At 38.0% G+C, this 17967-nt stretch overlaps 4 protein-coding genes across 10 annotated transcripts in view; all 4 read left to right on the top strand.

Moving 5' to 3' along the window:
- Positions 1 to 539: 539 nt before the first annotated feature.
- LOC100181842 (transmembrane protein 64) lies at positions 540 to 3645 on the top strand. Of its 2 annotated transcripts, none has more exons than XM_026833891.1 (4): positions 540 to 1714; positions 1821 to 1976; positions 2515 to 2601; positions 2998 to 3645. In XM_026833891.1, the coding sequence occupies exons 1-4, from the start codon at positions 785 to 787 to the stop codon at positions 3109 to 3111; spliced, it is 1287 nt and encodes a 428-aa protein (XP_026689692.1). In that variant the 5' UTR covers positions 540 to 784; the 3' UTR covers positions 3112 to 3645. The 2 variants fall into 2 exon arrangements, with proteins under 2 accessions (XP_026689692.1, XP_009858077.1); XM_009859775.3 differs by having other exon boundaries at positions 545 to 1714; positions 2515 to 2613.
- A 352-nt stretch (positions 3646 to 3997) lies between these two features.
- On the top strand, positions 3998 to 7628 carry LOC100184226 (high affinity cGMP-specific 3',5'-cyclic phosphodiesterase 9A-like). 5 transcript variants are annotated; one of them, XM_026833886.1, is made up of 11 exons: positions 3998 to 4212; positions 4417 to 4517; positions 4764 to 4898; positions 4984 to 5044; positions 5316 to 5398; positions 5651 to 5809; positions 5962 to 6149; positions 6328 to 6484; positions 6548 to 6769; positions 6833 to 6961; positions 7196 to 7628. In XM_026833886.1, the coding sequence occupies exons 2-11, from the start codon at positions 4422 to 4424 to the stop codon at positions 7421 to 7423; spliced, it is 1458 nt and encodes a 485-aa protein (XP_026689687.1). In that variant the 5' UTR covers positions 3998 to 4212; positions 4417 to 4421; the 3' UTR covers positions 7424 to 7628. The 5 variants fall into 5 exon arrangements, with proteins under 5 accessions (XP_026689687.1, XP_002126195.3, XP_026689689.1 ...); XM_002126159.4 differs by lacking the exon at positions 3998 to 4212 and having other exon boundaries at positions 4281 to 4517; XM_026833888.1 differs by lacking the exon at positions 3998 to 4212 and having other exon boundaries at positions 4429 to 4517; positions 4748 to 4898.
- A 3166-nt stretch (positions 7629 to 10794) lies between these two features.
- On the top strand, positions 10795 to 13941 carry mist (transcription factor protein). Its single transcript, NM_001078295.1, is given in 2 exon segments — positions 10795 to 11969; positions 12347 to 13941. Coding segments are annotated over 2 exon segments (1653 nt in total). The 5' UTR covers positions 10795 to 10824; the 3' UTR covers positions 12855 to 13941.
- An 881-nt stretch (positions 13942 to 14822) lies between these two features.
- The window catches only part of LOC100176385, a 26066-nt gene continuing 22921 nt past the window's right edge, over positions 14823 to 17967 (top strand). Inside the window, exons 1-10 of one of the 2 annotated variants that reach the window (XM_026833623.1) lie at positions 14823 to 15026; positions 15090 to 15207; positions 15449 to 15663; positions 15737 to 15869; positions 16041 to 16307; positions 16466 to 16561; positions 16934 to 17017; positions 17175 to 17296; positions 17362 to 17446; positions 17649 to 17830. In XM_026833623.1, the coding sequence (XP_026689424.1) occupies positions 14847 to 15026; positions 15090 to 15207; positions 15449 to 15663; positions 15737 to 15869; positions 16041 to 16307; positions 16466 to 16561; positions 16934 to 17017; positions 17175 to 17296; positions 17362 to 17446; positions 17649 to 17830 (1482 nt within the window). In that variant the 5' untranslated portion in view covers positions 14823 to 14846. The remainder of the gene's footprint in view (positions 15027 to 15089; positions 15208 to 15448; positions 15664 to 15736; positions 15870 to 16040; positions 16308 to 16465; positions 16562 to 16933; positions 17018 to 17174; positions 17297 to 17361; positions 17447 to 17648; positions 17831 to 17967) is intronic. The other variant, XM_026833624.1, reaches the window with a different exon arrangement.

The following is a 17967-nucleotide window of genomic DNA, read 5'->3' on the forward strand; positions in this document are numbered from 1 at the left end:
CTCCAGTTCCATTCTGTTGACATATAGTGTGCTTATCCTTAAAAACACTATGCGCGTCTTAAATGCCGCTGTATGGTTTTACTATTTCACGTAAGCTTTGGGTTTGCTGCCAAATTTACCATCTAAAACTGTCAATTTGAAGCAATCAACGATTGCGAGCCACAGAAATAAAAAAGAGTAGAACGCGCCAAAGTTAGTATAGACCGGAACGCGCAACTGCCCGAAACCGTGATATATTATTTTTTCTATTCACGTGACCGCCAACTCCGTCCCCATTTCGCTTGGTCTCCATTGAAAAAGATAGGCGCACAGTGATTTTAGGAGATTTTAGCCGTTTATTTAAAAACTACACTAACTTCAGCTTCTATTTACCTTACCAAACATTTTTTGGAAAAAATATATAAATTTAGCCGCATTAAATAACTAAAATGTCGCAAATCAATCGCTTCTAATTCTATTTTTTGACTTTTTTGACACAGAAAACAAATAACACATGATTTTTACGTTTTTTTAAAAACTGTCAATTTGAAGCAATTAACGATTGCGAGCCCAGTGCATGATGGATAGAATTTACGATTTCTATGTTACGAAAACTTAATGCAAAAAAATATACAATAGTTTAATAATACAACATTAAACTATGAACTTCTTTATTAAACTATAACTTAATAACTATACAACAGTTTTTACAAAATTGCTTCGTATTTAGTGTTTCCGTAACTATGATTTGCGATTAAATCGTTATCACTGTTTTCGTTTGTTAGCAGTTAAACATAAGCGTAGCATGCTTGCAGCTAGTTCAGCAATAAAATATGTTTTTGATACTGCTGAAACGTACTTCCTTCGCGCTCGAGAAATATTCACTAAAGCATTGCTGACAAGAAGTGAAGAGAAACCCCTACACCAATCACAGGAACTAAACCTTTTGTATGATGAAGCTCTACCTGAAACAAAACGCTACGCATGTGAGACCAAGACCAGTACTATTTGTTCTCATTCAGTTTGTACACCTTGTCGCCTCTGTTTCAAATGTACCCAAAGAGTGTCTGAATGCGCGAAACACACAGTAGCATGTGTAATCTATTTACTTTGCTACCCATTTATTCCTTGCGTGGTTGCCATACTACCAAGCTGTTGTCAAATACCTGGGTATGCAAATGTGAATCCGCTGTATTCTTGCTGGGGAGCCAATTGCTGCACGTGTCCAAATTGCTCCAATGATACGGACCACAGGATTTGCAGCTACTGTAGAACTCAGAATTGCTACTTGTTATTTATTTCAATCTTGCTTGTGATACTGTGTGTGGGCATCTGGACTGGCCTACAAGACTCTGAGGTTATAGTTAATCTTCTGTTCTACTTTGAAAGTGTCAACAAAGCTCAATCTCTATTGTTATTCGTACTTCTTTTCACCCTAGTATCTTTCCCTATGATGTGGGGTTATCTACCTCTAAACCTCACAGTTGGTTACATCTATGGGTTTTTAATCGGCATCCCAGTTGTAGTGTTTTCCGTCAGTGTTGGAGTGACTGTCGCCCATATCGTATGCAAAAAGTACATGTCCACCTGTGTTTTAAACCTGTTGAGAAAACGCTCTAATTTTGATCAAATTGAAGCCACCCTGCAAGTGATCGCTGGACCATCTGGGCTCAAAGTTATCGCACTAACCAGGCTAACACCAATTCCTTTCGGATTTCAAAATGGTTTATTTTCCGTAAGTAAACAAGTTTGCTTTCCTGCTTTGTGTTATAGCTCATATTATTGTGGTTTTAAAATATACTTATCGGGCTAATTTCTTATATTTGTAATTTGAAATCTAGGTATCCAATATTGACATGAAAAGATATCTTATTGCTTCAAACCTTGGTCTTCTACCTACTCAAGTTTTAAACTGTTATATTGGATCTACTTTCCGGTCAATTGAACAGTTGGTTGAGCAAGAAAATACATCTGGTTACCTTATTTTTCTTATACAGGTAAGAACTGATTACTAGTGTCATTTTAATTGGTTTTTGTCTGCTATGTTTGCCACATCCGCTAGGATACAGTGGACATAGCGGACACTAAATAAACGGACCTGATTACTACGGTTATGGGTGAAATGTGGCATAAAATCCCTGTGCCCAACTCTTAAACCATAGTAATCATATCACAATCATTGTTTTGCAAATGTATCTACATAGCAGAGTTTCATTTTATAAATTAAGGTTAAATTCAGCACTCATTTTCAACAGATTCATTTTTTAATATTGTTTTGTATAAAAAGTTATTTGAATGATTTCAGTGTTGTATTGTTTGCAATATCTAATTTAAACTTTAAAATGTTAATTTTGTTAAGCTGTTACTATAATATCTAATCTGCATTGGGCTATCAGTCCTATGACTCCTATTCTCTTGATTAAAGCTAATAAATTTTTCTGTAAAAAAGTTTAAAAAAATAATTACACAGTCTGTAAACCCCTTATTACTTGTCTATATCTGTAGTGCAGCAATCTATTATGTTTTTCATTTCAGATTGTCATAGGTGTTTGCTTGATGATGTTTGTTTTGCGTCATGCTCGTAAAGAGTTAGCAGTTGCATTGCAAAGTAATGTTTTAACGGTGAATAGCAGTGTAAGTTGGTAACTATATACTTGGCATTAATACAAACTGCATCGTGGTATATTTTGTTATTTAACCGATATTTAGACATGGCTCACATATAAAAACAGTGTATGTCTATATGAATAAATGCATCTTATGCCTACTTGCGAGTTACCATATTTATAACTTTCTGGGTGCCTATTTTTCTCTATATGGTTGACATTTAAAACAACCCATGTATAAACACTGTGTTAAAGCAAATAATTTAAAGTGTCTTGCCAAAGGAAACACACCAAAAAAGTAGCAGCATTAAGGTGCATTTTACCCTGTAATTACATGCAAAAGAGTCTAACCACTATTAAAATATATATGTGTATATTGTACTGCTTCTCGCTAACATTGTATTTATAACAGTGTCCCGAAACATTGCCACTATCAGAAGAGCTCATTGAAGTAAAATGCAGCCAACCGCAACCTGTTTCACCTATTAGTGTTAATGATGTCACCACTCCATTACTCATAAGCTAATGTTGCTTTGTTATATTATATTAACTTTCTATGCTGTCAGCGTTTTTGGTACTAAGTGTACACTTACAGCTATAAGTGCAATTTCCCATACAGGCACAAAATAGGATAAAGTTTCTGAAATAACTATTAGTTGTAACTTGTAAGGGTTTAGAGTTTCACATCTTGTTTTATGGTGCTTATAGAAGTGAATGGTAATTTTAAACGTGCCTTGTTAGACTGTCTTTTATTTTATTGTTGAAGCGTTAACAACAATATAGCCTATATAATACTTTATTGTACTGTGATTCCCGCACTTACCGACCGCTAAAATGTAGCATCGTTAAGACTGGCTGAAATATGGTATTGTTATTTGGTGACACAGATTCCCCTTATTTAATCAAGTGTTTGTTTTCTTGAAACCCATATTCTATAAGACTAAACGCTGCGTTTTTAATGCCGAATTGGCAGGCGTTTCCTTATTTCTTCATACCCATTAAATAAATATAATTATACGAGTTGTTTTTAAGTATAAACTAAATAAATGAATGTATCGTGCTTTATTCCCAACAGGGATGTTCTGTTTTATGTACCTTGTGTCAGCTTACGTGTAACTTTGTGGTTGTTTTTTTGTGAATAACTAACAATTTTGACAACTCAATTAAGCAGCACTTACCTGGAGCTCGTTATGACAGACAATTTAGACAACCCATTAGTGACCACTACGTTGGATCGGCTTAATGAAACGTTCACGTTATTTTGATTGTGTAAGCGCCTTTGTGTAGGACAAAACGGCAGAGACCGTTTACTTTTTATTGTTAAATTATTAAACGAATACAACTTATTTATCGTCGCGAGGCGGTGCTACGACAGTCGTTAAAAAACGGGGGTCCTATTTCAACCACCTTGTCACTGGTTACCATGTACATACGTAACTTTGTGGGTGATTTTTTATTGTGCAGACCTAACAATTTTGGCAACTCATTAAGCCGAACTGAGCTAGAACTCGTTTAATGTCTTGACCTGGAAAACGAGCGCACAATGATATCCAGCTTATTAGAATCCGGTATCCTCTGGTTAAAGACCGCTTAACCATTGTGCCACAGCATTGGTATTGAGCATTTTGTAAGTTGGCCAGCTTATTATTTACTTTTTATTTGGAATCTTAACTATCGAGATTACACATTTACAATTATGCTGCTGGTATAGTCCATGGCATACAGTAATCTGATTGTAGTTGCGCTGTCAATGACAGCATTTGCTACAGATGCCCCTTGTGTGGTTTTGACAGATTAAAGCAAACGTACGTAAAAAATCTGTCGGTTTCAGATGCTATGTCATGTCCCCCGTGTTATAAAAGGAATGACATCTCGAAAACTCTGCCGCCTAAATCGTATCTGGCAGAACGTGTTGCTGCAACTCGCATGCAGGTAAGCGTAGACATTTTAATGAATCGCTTACAAAGAGTAGTGTACATAGTATTCTGAGGTAAGTTAGAATACCGTTAGCAGTATAAGTCCTATATTTTCAAATCATTATAACCAATTAAAATAGCCCTCTTTAAGAGTCGTGTAAAAACACAACAAAATGGGACGAAAAAAGGAAATGCAAATAGGTCCCATCTTACCTCACCCTATAATGATCACCGTTTATATCTAAGGTGCTTTTTATACTAGGAGAAGATGGGGTCAGCTTCATCGATGCAAAAGTCAATCTCATCCGTCGGTAAAAAAGTTACCGCAACTTCCAACAAAGTGCAGGGGCTTGATGTTGTACAAAAGCTCTCTATGCCAAAAGCCAACGAAAAATGGGTACGTTCATTTTTCAATAATCAATGATTGCGAGTTCGTTGAGTGAGACGTGCTTCACAATAAAATAACTTTACTTATTTCCTAGCATAGCTGGAAAAACGCTTTGAATCAACCAGTCACCGGGAAGAAAAGAAAAGATTGTCAAGGTACAGGCTGACAGCCAAACATAATATAGGCTCCGGGTTTCAATACACGACCAGTAGTGTAGTAGTACTGTGGAGTAGGATGTTAAACCTTCAGCACATAATATTCAAATATCCTAATCGTGTTTTAAACAATTAACAGCGGTCTATGGAAGTCGTGAGGTTCGGTTTTATAAATATTTGAATGTTCTTTGTTTACTATACGGAATGGGACGAAAAATAGAATGAAACAGTGTCCCATCTTCCTGCACCCTAACTATATCACTTTGTTTAGAGAGCGCGAATACGCGTGAAACATCAGAAGTTTCGAACGAGTACCACAATGGCCACAAACTTAATATCTTCCAAGACGATGAGGTTAGTGATGTTTTTTATCCAAACACCGCATCTCAAACACCACTTATGGGACATTGCTTCAACCCAGTGGCTACTAATGGCTCGTTCAGATTACCAGGCATGCAGATAATAAACAAAAAAAGCTGGCCTGAGGTGTGTGAAACAAGACATTCGTGCTATGACGACTGTCGTTTCTACGCCACCCGAGGATAAAACAAGTATCATTTATTTATCTTAGCAAATATGTCTAAATATATTATAATCCGTGCACAGAAAAATATACGCAAAACTATCGAGCTGTTAAAGTTGTCAACCTTTGATGCTTGGAAATATGAAAACGAAGAACTTATTCATCACATCATAGCAATGTTTAAAGATCTTCATATCTTGGACGAATTGGGTATAACTGTCTTTCGACTACACGCGTGGCTGGTAAGAGAAAGGAGGCTATTTTAAATTGCTGGTAGAATAGCAAATGTTTTTAAACAAAAGAAATCATTTTCCAACGTTTTGATTAGCGATGTTCAATCACACTTTCATGTTCAACCTTGCCTTTTTCAAAAGAGATTAATTTCTATCTGCAGGAAGCCGTGGAAAAAAACTACAGACATGTTTTGTTTCACAACTTTCGCCATGCGTTTTGCGTCACACAAATGATGTATTTCATGGTGAACGAATTGAATTTGGTAAAAAAGATGACGATCCTACAAATCGGAATTCTCCTTGTGGCTTGTATATGTCACGACCTCGACCACCCCGGTTTGAGCAATCTGTACGTTAAAAAATAATCACCCACAAAGTAACTTATAGCTGATCGTTAACTACATGAGGTGTATGAAACAGAACATCCGCGTTTAACGACTGACATTTTCCGACCACGCGAGGATAAAGTAAGGTATCGTGGAACAGCAGCGTAAAAATCTGTTTTTATTTGCTATGATGTTTTATAGATACCAACGAAAAGCTCACACCGAGCTCTCAGTATTATACAACAACAGCTCTCCGCTGGAACACCACCATTGCGCAATTGCTTTTCAAATACTCTCGGACCAGGACTTGAACATATTCATTAACCTCAGCCAGAAACAGTTTTCTGAAGTTTCACACGTAAATAATTTCACAGTCTATCGCATATAAGGGCCGTTTAACGCTTTTCGCTTATCTGTACAGATCATTATTCAGCTTATCCTAGCGACTGACATGGCCATACACGACCAGCTTTGCAACAAATTCAACTCCATTATCAAGCAAGGCTTTTGTGTAAACAATCCCGAACACATGATGGCTTTGCAGAAGATCTTAATCAAATGCTGCGACATTTCCAACGAAGTTCGCCCGCTAACCTGCTCCGAACAGTGGGTTGACCTGCTTTTTGAAGAGTTTTTTGTACAGGTGATACGCGAACTGTAGAATCCTTGTTTGGCGGTATTTTTAACCTTGACTTACATTCTTCAGGCTGATAGGGAGCGTCGCGAAGGATTGCCAGTCGCTTCGTTTATGAACAGGTCACAAGTACATAAGGCCGATGATCAGTTAAAATTTATTCGCGGGATCATATTGCCGCTGTTTCGCTGTCTCGGAAAGGTGAGTTAAAAATGCAAGGTACAATTTTACTCCGAAAATGAAACTGTTACAGAAATCAGCTCAAAAAGGGGGACTGGTACCAGAACCAAAACAGGGTTTAGTGTGCAGTAAGATTTATGGTTGTATAACATCTAAGCAGCAACAATCTAGATGGTTCAGATCTGTCTACCTGCTGATAAAAAGATGAGATAACTTACCGAAACAGTTTCTATTTAACGTGCATGTCTTGAGCAGGTTTTTCCTGACGTAAATACGAAAATTCTCAAGTCCCTTCAAGAATCGATTCGATACTACGAGAATATGACGACAGCTAGTAAACATGAGAACGACGGTACGGATGTTTCGCCAACAGATAAGAAAGAGACGCAAAAGGAGGCTCACAAAGAATCAAAAGCTGCAGCAAAGACAACAGTGTCGGCTGTTCCAAAAATTGTCGTCTCTCTTCCAAATGGTACAATGTAAAAAAATTGTGTAAGTGACATTTGTCAGTAATACGTTTTGCAGTAACGTATAAATTTCGGGTTATAGCCTATAACCTGCAACTTTAGTATTTGTTTGCGTGTGCTGCAAAACTTGTACTGATTGTATATTTTGGTTTGTGGTGCGCATATATAGTTTCCGCTTTGTATAATAAACGTCGTGTGTTGTGATAGAGGTACACAAAATATGCAACCGGCAAACGTTTGCCTATAGTAATGGCAACCTATAATACTGCAATGCAGCTTTCGCGATAATTATACACATATGCTAAGAAAAAAATGAACCTATTATATGGTAACAACTGCAACCGACAAATATGTTTCGAATAAAGCATGTGTACAACTGAAAGGAGCTAGTGACAAAGCATAGTACTGTGGAGAAAGATGCGACCCTTTTAGCACATAGTATCCCAATATTCTAATCCTCTTTTATACAATTAACAACGGTCTATGGGAGTCGTGAGGATACAATTTTATATTTCTTTACAAGTTTTTTTTGTTTACTACTAAATGGGACGAAAAAATAGAATGATAGGATATCTCATCTCTTCCCACCCTATATACTATACATCATCACGCTTCAAACAACAAACTTTCGGTGGATGTAGTAACCCAACATGCATCACCATATGTCACCATTGTTCAGTTATGGCTGAGAGCGGACGTTAATAGCGCGATTACATCCGTATTTGGCTTCGAAGACGATCGCGAGCATTTGCGGTGTCCGGTGCAGGCACGTTATTACACACACAAGCGTCGAGTTACATAGAGATTTAAGAGCCGTGACAGTATTATGTTTAATTACTAAAACACAAGACGTAACTTTTCATTAGAAGGGAGTTAAAATTTTAACAAATTGCCAGCAAGAAGAATAAGCGAAAACTAGCATTACAAACACAAATTTTAACTTTTTTTATAATCTAGTAGTAAAAAATAAAATCTTGTTCTAATTTTTGGTGACAATCCGAATATCCCCGAAACGCGCGAAAAGAGCGTTCCGGTGTCCCCGCACGCCCTCGAAGGCAGGTACCGTCATCCAGGCAACAATAATTACGCCACATCCATCCGTTTTGTGTCACATCGCTTCCCGCGCTCTCAGCGAAAGCGATACGACAATAGCGGGGAACTCTTCAACAACCTCCGTCCCGCGAGTGAATCTCCTTCCTGGGATCTATATCTTACTCGGCGCGGCAGGACAAGCCCAGCAACGTTCGCTTGGTATGTGGTGTCCACTAAAACGTGTCAGGTTGCAAAAAGCCTGTGCAACAGGCAGTGATACAACAGTATATCAATGAATGAATGGATGAAACTTTTTTATCCTCGCCTGACAGACCAACGGTAGTCGTAATACCACAGAGACGCATTTCATGCACGTTTGGTCGCTTAGAGTTACTATACTTTGTAACTTTGTTTAGTAACGAAAAAAATAGCTCTGTTCATAAAAGAGCTCTAAAAGAGAAACTCGTGTAGCTGTTACTATCTCAATCACTTCAATATTGCCTAATTAACTATTGTGGATAAGACCTAGTGTCCATAAAGTCTAAGCACGTCATCAGCAAAATTGTTATATGAACTATTAACTGTAAAACAGTATTGCCAAACAGCGTAGTGCATCCGTTTATTTAAACGAAAAACATGGCCTTATTTTCCTATGGTTTTCTGAGGCGCATAATTAAGTATACCTTGGAGCATATGTATTTTCTAAACCGTAATACAGCATAATACCTTTAAACTGAGGCTAAAGATTGCCGGTATTTCCCAGGAAGCATTGTGTATACGCTTTTATAAATATAGAGGCTATATAGGTGTATCGTGTTACTCACCTATAGTCATCTATAATCTAGCGCCCACTGGTTATTCCAAATCGTTACCTAATATATTTTCATTCTATACTATAAGGTGTAGCGTAGCGCCGTAGCACACTAACCTCTGGCGTGGTTTTAATAACCGGTGGGTTTCTAATGCTTCGGCGCATGGGGTGTTGTGTACATTATATGATAGAAAACTTTGGTGAAAATTGTCGGGGAAATTATATACACTTTGTTGACGTACTTCTACAAATCTTGGCCACAAGAATATAGCATTGAAATATTCTTTGAGAAATTGTGCGTGACAATTTTTGTCAGGGAAAATAATAGAAAACAGAAATGTTTTAAAACGTATAAAAACTATAGATTGGTGATATACAGTATTTTTTACAAGGAGGTGCATAAGTAAGATGATGAACAATTAATAGCGGTCGTTGATGTTATCGCAGAGCGACAACAGGCAGGAATCTAGTTAGTGGGATCGCTTCGAATTTGATACATTTCCGCCGTCCTACCAGGGAGCCGGGCGAGATTTTGAAGAAGACAAGAGTGCGTACACACACGCGTTTCAGTTTCCTATTGACAGGCGCGTAAGCCCACGCCGCAGAATCACGCTCTGCGTTTCAATCAAATCTTCCGACTGACAGGAGCTCAGATTCTGCAAAGTCGCGCGGCACGGCGGTTGGACATAACTAATTAGAAGTCCAGGCTTAGTAGTACTGCAGGTCGCACCGGTAGTTTTGGTTCTTGGTGCAAAGTTTTGGGATGAGAAAAATAAGTTTTTAAAACAACAGTTATATGCTGAAGTGAAACTGAGATTTAAAGATCCTAATTCAGTTTCGTTTTTTTTTACAATAAAAAGTGCCCTTAAAATAAAAATTAGTAGTTTACCAGACCAGGTGGAAAGAATTATGCATATGTAAAAGAAATTTAGCTTTAACCTAAACGGATAAGTTAAAAAATCTAATACAACGTTTTAGAAGTGTATACTATACGGACTAACTCCTCTGGCATATAGTGTCGCTATGGTTCAAGCAAAAACCAAAACTTTCTCGCTATATTTTTAACATTCGTCTAAAAGCTGTGAAACCAGCACGGAGTAGAAGAAGGAAGTCCGAATACCTTCAGCAGAAACTATAGAGTTAGACACTTCGGTATTACGCGTTGGTTTCGTATTAGCATATAAATCAAAATAATCGTTGGAAATTAGCAGCTACTTATTTGAGACACTCTTTTTCTTTGCGTTGTGAAACAGTAACAGTGTCGTCTTTTTGTTTGTTGATTGCATAGTGTACGCACACATAAGTCAGCGCAGACCGGATGCTATCAGTAGCTAAGTTTTAAGGTATAATGTTTCCAACACGCATCTACGTTTACGCTTTGCTTTGTTTTGTGTATCATGTATGGGTAACTATAGATGCTGAATAAAAATACAGCATAAGCGGGACAAAAAATGTTGGAGTAACAGTTTAAGAATGACTGGATGTAATTTTAAAAGTAGCAACAATAATTACTAAGATTTGTTATCACGCAGAAGAATCACAGTTCTACATTGGTAATTATAAGATAATATACGATGTATGGTGTTCACCGCCATTCTGCTACTACGTCCAATAGAGGAGCGATGTATCGCGACGACGTAATTGAGCTGCAACATATACCCCCACCGCTGCTGATGGCTGGCGGTGATGCCACTATGCACAGTGAGAAGGAGCTTTCGCCCGACAGCCGTTATGCACTGCGATCAAGATACATGCGTTTATGCAAAGACTTCAATAAGTACCAGCAGCATTGCCAAGGATCATCAGACCAAGACATCGGCGACTTCCACGAGATAGACGGAGAACAATACCAGTCTAGTTACTTGGGAAGCGAGGGTTCTCTGTACGCGGACGGTTTTGATGAACAGGCGGGGACAACGGTCACTTTTCCTGGCGAAGGGCAAGCAGACATTGATTTGCTCGACGCCATTTTGCAAGAAAATGAAAGAGCGAATGGTTCTTATCACGAAAACTGTACAACGTACCCACATAGCCCGCCGATGCTCACCCAACCTAGGTGCCAGGTTGCCCATCATAACGACAGTATGGCAGGCGCTTACGTGATGCGTCAAGGTCTAAACCCAAGCAGCAACAACAACAACAATAGCATGTTTAACACAATAAACAAACAGGGATACAGCACAACGCGTAACAGTGAATCCCAAAGCGTCGTGCTAAGCTACAAAGGTTCTATTGGCGTTCGTTCATTATCTTATGATAACAATCATAGGACAGAATGCGAAAGTAGCGTTTCGCCCGGGCCTAATACAATTAAGACGGAGAAACCAACATCTATTCCGAGCTTCCAAGCTTGTGAAAACGATGAAAAAGTGACAAGTACCCTTCTACCTCCTATTTCAATGCTCTCGGGAAAATCCGGGGCTGGTTCAGTTCATGATACTGACGGTTTTTCGGAGCCCACAGTTACCACAATGGCAAGAGACTCAACATGTAACACAGAACAGGAAGACGGCATCTTCAAAGCTGCATCCACCGACGAATATTTCACACAGAGCGAAACCAGCAATGTAAAAATGATCCACACCAAACGCGAATCCGAAAAATCGGAAGCAAGCACCTCGTCTTGTATGTTCGGGCAGCGTGCGCGAGTCCAACTAAGTCGCTCCCACAGCATGTCTGAGGCAGGGTCCAATAATGGAACGAACGGATTTTTAAGAAGGTAATACACACATACATACGTAACCCCGCTTTACATATGGTATAGAATGGAAGGAGAGGGGAGCTTATTTTTATTCTATTTTCTCGACTCATTTGGTAGTAAACAAAAGAACATTCAAAGAATTATGAAACCGTATTCTCACGACTCTTATAGATCGCTGGTAATTGTTTAAAACACGATCAGGATATTTGAATATTATGTGCTAAAGGTGTTCCGTTTTCCCCCACCCTACTATATATAAGAAATATATGTTAAAATTTGCAACTAAAAATATAGCCCAAGCACACTGTGAGACACATATTTTTCGGCGTCGTGCATTATTTGACCATTTATATAGAAAATTATGATCGAAACGTAACTTGATGCTTCATTTACAGTGGTGCGGCGTCCAGCGTTGGCTTGAAAACGTCCCTTATATCAGCAGCAATGAAATCCGCGCACACAAACACGCGGAAACGCCGTGCCAACAGCAGCAGTCACTCTACTTCCACGTCAAAAAGCTCCACCGATAGAGGAAGTGTCCAGCAAGAGCCTAAGAATGCAAAACGCTTACAGAGCAATGAACGTGAAAGGCTACGGATGCACCAACTAAACGACGCCTTTCAAGCCCTACGTGATATCTGCCCACACGTGAAAAGCGAACGCAAGCTCTCCAAAATGGAAACATTGACGCTAGCACACAACTACATTGCCTCGCTAAGTAATATGATCCTCACGCTTGAGAAGTCGATTCAACCTGAGAACAGGCTACACAGCAACGGTCAACCTGGTAAAATAGCGATCATAAAATCCGAAGCGAACTTAATGGCTCCGATTAACGTAAACTGCATGCCGCCGTTAACTGTACCAAACCAGACGAATGGCAATCAGCCGCATGCTATGTAGCAGTCGCTGCCAATACAAACTTGCTAGGCTATACTGTTTTGCCCTTCAAATCCCCAACTTGACGGCCTGTAGTAGATATATCTGTGTAAATACACACGCATATATATGTTAATCTACTGTATAGCTATAGGTATATGATGTAAATGTGTATAGACTTACACTGTACTATTGTGAGCGCAAGACTTATTCAGACTTTCATATTGTACAATGTTTATTGTTGTTAAAGTTGCAATAATAGGTTCCTTATTCGTCCCTATATGATCTTATTTTATACTACTCTCGTTGCGGACATCATTTGCATATTTTTTTACTAATCTTCTACCCAGTAGTAGATTAAGTTACATTTAATCGAAAAATGATACTTTTAATTCATACCAAACAAAGCCAAACACTGCCGGTTTGGACTGTGCGCACCACACGATAAATTCGCCAATTTTTAGAGTTTTTTTTTATGACCGTGCTTGTATTTCATTTTGTACAGTACATATTTTGCTGTGTGCTCGCCTGTGAGTGCATAATTATTTATTGTTTCTGTCTTACCTTTCCACAAATTGTCGCTCAGTAACCCTGTAACACAAGGTGCTGATCGTTTTCATTGGCTCACTATATTTAAACCAAATTATTCTATTTTTGCGTCATTCATACATTGCCTGCTCTGTTGTTCTCTTTCCCCGTGATCGCAGTTACGAAGGAATTTTGAGATAGCAAGTCAACGCGCTGCGTCATTTCCAGGGTGCCCGGCGTTTGGTTACAGTGAAATAACCTAAGCTAGTTATACCCAGAAGTGAACCGCAAGTTGTTAAACGTTTTAACGTCGTAGATATATAATACACTACAAGTCACAAATAAATGATAATAACTGTCAAAAGTTATACAATACTTTTCTTTAAATCCATTTTATGCCCTTTACTTTCGTTGCAATTTTTTTCTGCATATTTAATACGCCCTGCCGATGGTTCCTACATTCGTACTGCTGCTTACATTGTCGCATACGATTTTTATACTTTTTTTGAAATTGTTTGTGTGACGATTTGATTTTATCCGGACATTTTAGAGAAAGTCGGAATACATTTATAGATGAATTGTACATTTCTTTGTTCATACACTTTATAGACAGAAATACAACTTAAGCTCTGAATTTAATCCAAATTTACAACAGTAAATTTGGGCTCAGGAGTAAAACTGTGGCCACCAACGCTATAGTTTGTTTACTAGGAAATTTTAAGAGTTTAGGCAGGAACCTATAGTAGAGATCGTTCTAACGAGGTTCGCTGAACTTAAGCACGATTCGGTAGCCCTTTAATTACTATACAGACGTAAATAAAAATGATACTTGCTTGTAAATTAAAACCAAACAGTTCCCAAGCCGCTGGTAACTTTGGTTTTCTTTAAGTTTATAACGCTTAAATTAGAATATAATGCATTTCATTTTTCAATCAGCAGTCTATTGTAGCAGGCAATTCGAGATTTTGATACAACGTCATTTGTGACGAAACAAAAGGCCATTCATGTGCCAGTGGGCCTCCAATTAGGATATTGTCACGCGCAATACAAAAAGGAAACACAGAGGTGTCTAAAACTGTGCAGCGAATTGGCACAATGCACAAAGCGGGAAGACTCAGGTTGCCGTAAGCGTAATTTACAATAAGATAACTGACGTTTTCCGCTTCAATTGTGTAAGGTACAATTGTACCTTTGCTTTGTTTTGCCCAATTTGGAAAATAACACCGAAGGCTCGTTGATATCACATCAGTAAATTCTACCTTCCAAGAATATCAATAACTTGACAATATGTGTATCACTATCTATGCACAAATTTATCTTGTATGTATATTGTAGAGTGTAAACTGCTGTAGAACAAACAAAATCAGAACATTGATAACTCTCCTATAAAAAAACTAATCAAATGACTCCTTCACTTATGACGTTTCTAATCGCCACTATGACGTCACACTTAAATATTCAAATTGCAAAAAATAGTACCACAAGGGAATGTTGTCAAAACATAAGCAAGTATATAACAAGTTTAAAACTGTTAACAGCAAAATGCTTGATGCCGGCGCCAGTGAACACCAAGTACAGTGGTTTATCAGCATTGTTTCTGTTTTGAGCCTCGTGATTTGCTCGGTCGCTTACGTATGGTTCAAGATAAAGGAAAAAGGGGAATTTTGGGTGAGTCGTAACTGAAAAGATGATATGATAACTGCACAGTATTTTAATGTTTCTGCTTCACAGCATCATGGCATACGACTTCCATCCAGACCTGAACGAACCCACTGGTATCTCGTTTCTATATCCATAGCCTGTAAGCCGTGGGCCGGACACGAGGGCGACGTGTACCTCAAACTAATTGGTAAACCGAGTAATTTTTTTTATTTCAACCATGGCCTACTAAAGATATCTTTAGTAGGCCATGTTTCAACTTGTTTAGTAACCCACAAGCTGTGGAATAGTTGAAATATTTAGTATAGCATTTGCAATGCCTGGCGGAAGGCTATAGCATAAGCCTACCCGTTACACTGATATTCCTTGGTAATTATACGAAGATATATTTCTGCTAAATTAAGCACCGTCGGTATCTAATTTGCTTACAGGGAGCAGAGGCTCGAGCCCAACATTTCTCGCCAACGCTGAGGTACACTCCCGGATGTATGAAGCGGATGCCCTGTTGTGTTTGTACGCCTCGTCTTGGCCACTCGGACAAATAGATTACGTAATCGTGGTCTGTGCCCCCTCCAGAAGAAAGAAACGATGGTATTTGAGTAGTGTTCATGTAAAGTACTTGCATTCGGACCCAGAATTGGAGCGGGTATATTATAGTTTCATGTGCATTTTCCTGGGTGTCATTGCTTTGCTGTAGCCTAACGACTTCCCATATATAGATCTGGTATTTTCCATACCACGAATGGATCGAAGTGTTTCTCGAGTCTACCAAAGTTACATTGTGCGGAGTCGACCCTGAGCATGATATTAACAGAAGACTTTTGCTTGGCTGGCTTTCACGCGGAGTTACAGGTGACTGTTTTAACTGAACACCCCAAATGTTTTCATTTTACTCGAAAAATAAACTAAATTCTATTAAACTGGGTATTCCCCACAAACGAAGGTAGGAAATTCAAAAAAACCTATTCCGTTCCGTTTTTTTGTCGAAAAGAAAACATCGTTTAATTTGCATTTTTTGCTCAGACCACCATTTATGGACGTCGTCGGTCGGTCCGCTCAAATACACTCCTTTCTGTCGCTCGCAACGAGTTGCTTGCATCGGGTGCCACTGTGTGTCTTCTGTTGTCTGTAGTATTTTCCTGAATGGATTCATACCCGGTCTTGGACCTTTGGTATTGGGCGTATACGCTTCAGCCGGTGCTGCTGTCCCTGTATACCTTGCGGAGTGGTGCCTTAGACAGGCTGAACGACAACCAAAAGTGGTGGTGGAGGAACTGGAATGGTATAAAAGTATGTATATACATTTTATTTTTTACACTTCTGAATTTTGGCATAAGTATGTGTAAAAGCCACTTTTTAAACTGTTTTACATACTGATTTTTTATATTTTTCACTTCTTGTATCAGACACATTTTAAGATGTTTTTCATATATATTCAAATAAAACAGGTGACAGCGGTGTATCACATGCTCCGGTTGATGGAGATTTTCTGCTGCAAGAACCTGGGATGCTGAGTGCGCTCACATGCAAACGTTCCGACATGGGTTTGTGATGTTTTATAAAAGACACGCGTTAATCTTGTAATACTAATGTATGAATGAATGTTACTTGTAAGGTTGTAACATGTTTGTTCTGATACATACATCTCGTGCCTGCTTAGATGTTACTATGTGTATAACTCAGTCTGTGTTTTTTGTTTTGATTTTCTGTATGGCTGAAAATTTAGAGGTGACAAATGAGTTGGTGCTTTAGTATTGTGTTTTGCTCAATGCTCAATGATACATTTACACAAAATGGTGGAAAATCAAACTTTGGCTAATGTTTTTTTTACTTAGAGGCAGGTACTAGCCTTAGTGGCACAGGGTTAAACGCCATGAATTAATTTGTGATCATTTTATATTTAATTCCATCTTTAGATGAAATACAAAGACTTGATGACTTTGAAAACCATCCGAATATTGTGTACGATGATGAAATGTTTTGGAAATGGTTAACTAAAGGTAAAGTTCTTAATTTAAAACTAATAAAGCCGTTTATTTGATTAACAGTATAGGAAAGAGCCTGTTTACTAAGGTTAATTAGTTTTAATTAAAAAAATTTTTTTATGCATGTTTAACATTTTTGGAGTGCAAAAGTGAAATCTTGTTTTTTGTTCAGGAGGAAAAGAAGTTAAAAGTGGAGCGGAGTCTAATGAGTCTTCAAATACCAACATTTCAAATCAGGAAATGAATAAAGATGACGTAATAAATGCAATGGAGGAGTTATTAAGTGACCAAGATGTAAGGTTTCATTTGGTTTACATTTATTTCGAAATATTTATTATTCCACTTTTTTGTGTTCACAGTCGGAGAAAAGTCAAACAAAGAAATCTTTTTTTGGGAAATTTAAAAATAAATTCGCAGTGGTGAAAAAGCTTCTAAGAAAAAAAGGTTAGTTTTTAACACTTTTTTTGATTTTCTATAGAAAAAGGTTTCTGTTCGAAAAATTGAGAATCCAAAAAATAATTACATGCAAAGTTTAAACATGATAATTTGTAAGCAAGCGTGAGGTGTGTAAAACAGAACACTGTGTTATGACGACTGTCGTTGCACCCTCCGAGGATGCACAAGTTACATTCATTCATTCATTTAGGTTCAATGTTAGGGAGTGAAGTCAGTGAGAAAGATGGGCAATCATTGATTGAAGAAATGAAGATTACTGGAGTTCAAGCACAAGCAGATGGTGGAAATGACTTGCAACAAATATCGGAGGAAATTAAACCCATATATGTTGGCAAAGGAAGATATGTGGTTGAACCTGTATCAGTTTGGAGGGTGAGATTTTTATTTTATGTTTTCTTTTGAGTTTATATTTAATACAGAAAGTTGTAAAATAAATCTGACAGAGAGATTACTCCTATGGAATAGTAGAATGTGCATTACTAATTTTAGTTTTACATATGTATATGTAT

Source organism: Ciona intestinalis, chromosome 3 (assembly GCF_000224145.3).
Source record: "Ciona intestinalis chromosome 3, KH, whole genome shotgun sequence".
NCBI classification, from domain to species: Eukaryota; Metazoa; Chordata; class Ascidiacea; order Phlebobranchia; family Cionidae; genus Ciona; species Ciona intestinalis.